The 4,118-nt window shown below is 39.7% G+C and overlaps 1 protein-coding gene across 1 annotated transcript; it reads right to left on the reverse strand.

The window, feature by feature from the left end:
- Nucleotides 1-29: 29 nt before the first annotated feature.
- On the reverse strand, nucleotides 30-2,832 carry LOC118328473 (alpha-1,3-galactosyltransferase 2-like). The gene is made up of 4 exons (XM_035662218.1): nucleotides 2,428-2,832; nucleotides 1,979-2,074; nucleotides 1,598-1,735; nucleotides 30-1,455 (listed from the first exon to the last, which is right to left on the reverse strand). Exons 1-4 carry the CDS (start codon nucleotides 2,499-2,501, stop codon nucleotides 771-773), a joined length of 993 nt encoding a protein of 330 aa, XP_035518111.1. The 5' UTR covers nucleotides 2,502-2,832; the 3' UTR covers nucleotides 30-770.
- Nucleotides 2,833-4,118: the final 1,286 nt, after the last annotated feature.

Raw genomic sequence — 4,118 nt, forward strand, 5'->3', positions numbered from 1 at the left:
ACCAGTTTGAGCTACAGTAGCTCGTCTGTTGGATCGGACCACACAGGCCAGCCTTCGCTCCCCACATGCATCAATAAGCCTTGGCCCCTCATGACCCTGTCTCCTGTTTACCTCTTTTCCTTCCTTGGACCACTTTTGATAGGTACCGACCGCTGCAGACCGGGAATACCCCACAAGAGCTGCAGTTTTGGAGATGCTCTGACCCAGTCATCTAGCCATCACAATTTGTCCCTTGTCAAAGTTGCTAAAATCCTTACACTGCCCATTTTTCCTTTTTCCTGTTTCTAACACATCAACAAGGACAAAATGTTTACTTGCTGCCTAATATTTCCCACCCACTGACAGGAGCCATGATAACCAGATAATCAGTGTTATTTACTTTACCTGTCATAGCCTGTTAGGGCTGATTAGTGTTATGTAACTTTGAAAAACTAACCTGTATTTTACAAAAAGAGGGAGAAATAAAATGATTAAAAAAAGCTTCTGTGATACTTTTCAGTACACTTACATTTAGTTAATAAAGTATTTTGTGTTTACACATCTTTGTACCACTGACAGTATGTTTTGTACACATAAATTGACAATGGAGCAAAGGCAGCATTTGCATAGATTAACTTTTACAATTATCTACAAGGGGAGGCGGTGAATGTCACTCCATTAGGAAAATACACATTTGCACATGAGCAAATCACTGCTCTGAAAACCTGAGAGAGTTCAGTTTGTCATAGTTTTAAGCATAGTTGTTGATTTTTCACCAATTCCAAACCTTGCTAATTTGTACGGAGTGAATCATAATGTTTTGGTGCCCACAGTAATCGAGAGACTCGTATGTCGCTCCTGTAGCCGATACTGGTGTCCCAGCAGTACTCCGGAGAGAGCACCCTGCTTGGTTTATGAAGCCACATGTACTTGTTGAGATGACTCTCGTCGTGCCACAATGCCTCCACACCGTTCTCTTTATCCTCCATGATGCTCTGATAGCAGGCCTCAGTCAGCGCTTTTACACTCCTCCACGAGCCTCCAAACACAGCAGCGTGGTAGTAGAAATCCCCATTTTCCATGAATGCCTTGGACTTTGGGTTGCGGTCGTAGGTATACCACTTCTTTGAAAGGTGGTAGTAGTATGCATGCAGCAGAGCCACAGAATCTCCCAGAGCCTCCGAGCCAAATCTCCCAGTAAACACCTGGTCCACATCAAAGCAGAAGACATGAGTACAGCGGTGGCGAATGTCTGACTCTATGACACCTGATATCGCCTTCATTCGCATCATAGAGATGTCCTGCCACCTGTCCTGCCTCTCCACTTTGATAACCTTTATGCTTCTCTGAGGGGCGAGCTTTATGTCCGGCATCTTCTCTGGGTTGTCCGTAAATATGTAATACGTGACGGGCAAACCCACCATGAAGTGACGCTCTGATGAGTTCAGGAAGGTGCTGAGGTAAGCATCCAGGTACCTTTGGTGGAAGTGGAGACAAGAACAATGTCTGAACAATGTTTTATTTTTACATAGTAGTTACCACAGCTAAACATAAATACCCCAAATATGGCAGACCACATATTCAGCTGTAATATATATATACACGTTACAAAACAAACCTTCCCACAGCAAACACTGTTAGAGCCACAGAGGATCCTTCCCTCTTGTGCATCTGGTCATAAAGATCAGGGTCAAACATCCCATCCCAGATAATGGGAGCTCCCCAAGATGTGCATGTTTGCACGTCACGTCTTGACCTGAAATAACAAAGTTATTTAAAGTTAAAAACACATGTATCAGGTTCAGCAAATAGATTCTGATTGGTTTTAATTCATGTTACGCCCAAAATACAGGTATTATTAATTAGGAAACTAACAACCCCTTTGTGACTTGTGTCTTACTTTGTGCTCGGATTATTCACAGTTTAACTAGCAAAAGTGGACTCGCCATGCACTTCAGCCCACGCACTATAAATCGTTTAAACAGGGCCAAAGTCTTACCCAAGATCAAGGCTCGCATCCACGCTGTTGTCCAGAGAGAGCATCATTGCACTTTTCAAAGAGCATTTGTCCATAGGTAGCAGGCCTATTAAAAGTCTGACAACAGAAACATGTAATAGTTAGTTTAAAAATGTATTCATGAAGGTTATAATGTTGAAGTTATTTAGCCTTCTTTCACTGAAAAACAAAGGGTGGACAAAATAATAAAAACACCAGTAAGTATAAAGCAGTGCAGTTCCACAAACTACAACCTTCAAAATTACTATAACTGTGAATCCACACCTCTCTAAAATGGCCAAAAACGATAATTCTAATCTTCACGAAGAGAGGATTTATTGCAGGGCTGTTGTATAAAACTGCATTATGTTTAGCTAGGCATACCCACAGCAATAAACTGAGTGCAGATGGTATCCTTTAATTTTTAAATACAGAATTGTTTTGGTACTCACTGCAAAGATGGAGATGTGAAGTAGAGAACACAGAGTGCAATAGGAAAGCAAAGCACACATTTAAAACTCTTCATCTTCTGAACGTATCTGCAGAAACAATGTCAAGACAGATTAAGTCAACAAAAAAATGGCAAAATAAAGCAAACAATAAAATATATTTTTTAATAGGCCTATGTAACATACAGGGTTGAGTGAGTACGCAGCTCAAGCAACTATCCAGCACAGAATAGTTAAATCAATATCCATATTCATAAATATAGCAACTTTTAGACTATAATAGGTTTTTTCTGTATATATAGTTAGTAATGAAATCTTGCTCTGGGGATATCCTGCTAGCTCACCTGGTAGAGCTGACGGCTATGTAACTAGGCTTGCTGCAGCAGCCACTGGTTTGAATGCAACCTGTGGCCCTTTGCTGCACTTCCTCCCCTCTCCCCTTTTCCTGCCTATCATCAGTTGTCCTATCCAATAAACGCAAAAAATAAAAGTAATCGACATCGGCCGATGTGTCCACTTAATGTTACATTCAGGTTACAATCCAACCATTCATCATTCTGTTACACTAAATATAGATATATTGTCTGTAAGTCTATGATATAATAGGTATAAAACAATAATTTTGTTTTTGTACATTTAAAAATGGTCGAATAATTATGTAGATCATATTTTTTGACTATATTTAAACAGTATTTGACTATGAATGACTGCATTCACATTCAGTTTACCTCATAGGACTGGAATCCTGTGACACATTTATTGTGCCTTCCCATTTTGTAACTTGATATGCACTGCTTCCGCTTTGCCAACTGTCACATGGCTTCAAATGTATGTTTTAGGCCGATAAACAAAAAATTCTTTAGACACATCTCCAGGTAGCCGTGTCAGTGAGGTTTCTAGCCCTCTCTCATTTACAGCATCCTGCTGTAAACATATGGCTGAATTTCTTGTAGAACAGAAAATAATCATACATGACTTTTCTTTGTATTGATATCAGCAATATATGTCAGCCCTGCTCTCTGAATATCAACATCATCTATTAAAAAACCCATATCCGTCGACTACTAGTAGAAACATGGTGGTTCTACATGGCGGGCCGGACTCTGTAGAAGAGCTCAGCTTCTACACTAATGAAAACAGGAGTACTATATTTAATTTCTGCTAATGCATTCTCCTTAATGTTACATACTGAACCTTTAAGCTTAGATTTAAAAAAAATAAATAAATCACAAACTCAGACTGCCATATTCCCTCTGTGCCCTTTAGTCTTCAGCCGAGTCTGATACAGAAAAAAACCTGTTTACTGTGAGCCTGTCAGCTGAGTGCTGCGCTGTCTATACTGCCCTACAAAGCATAACCACAGTAACTACGCTAACAGTGAAACTGAGAAAAATTGCTTTAAAGTTTTGGTTTTAGTTATATAGAGTACAGAAATGTGAAATTCAACAAGCAGACGTATCGGAACACTGTGCGGTTTATCTTGAAGTCAAATTAAAACCGCAGGAGAAAAGTACACTATGGAGGTTAAATGTTGGAATACTAAATAACAAATCAATAGTGGAAGAGCTAAAGAAAGACATCACAATTTATCAAAAGGAAAAGGACAATGGAGAGGTCACGCCCGTTGTTTTGTGGGATGCCCTGAAAGCAGTGATTAGAGGAAAACTTATTGCAAAGACAGCAGCAATTAAAAA

The sequence above is a fragment of the Morone saxatilis genome, unplaced genomic scaffold (assembly GCF_004916995.1).
Source record: "Morone saxatilis isolate NCDOM2014 unplaced genomic scaffold, NCSU_SB_2.0 Contig18, whole genome shotgun sequence".
NCBI lineage: Eukaryota > Metazoa > Chordata > Actinopteri > Moronidae > Morone > Morone saxatilis.

Coding starts and splice junctions, on each gene's coding strand:
- LOC118328473 (XM_035662218.1), bottom strand. CDS start 2,501: ATGAAGAGTTTTAAATGTGTGCTTTGCTTTCCTATTGCACTCTGTGTT. Junction 2,075..2,427: donor TTCACATCTCCATCTTTGCA/GTGAGTACCAAA, acceptor TTCTGTTGTCAG/ACTTTTAATAGGCCTGCTAC. Junction 1,736..1,978: donor GATGCGAGCCTTGATCTTGG/GTAAGACTTTGG, acceptor TTGTTATTTCAG/GTCAAGACGTGACGTGCAAA.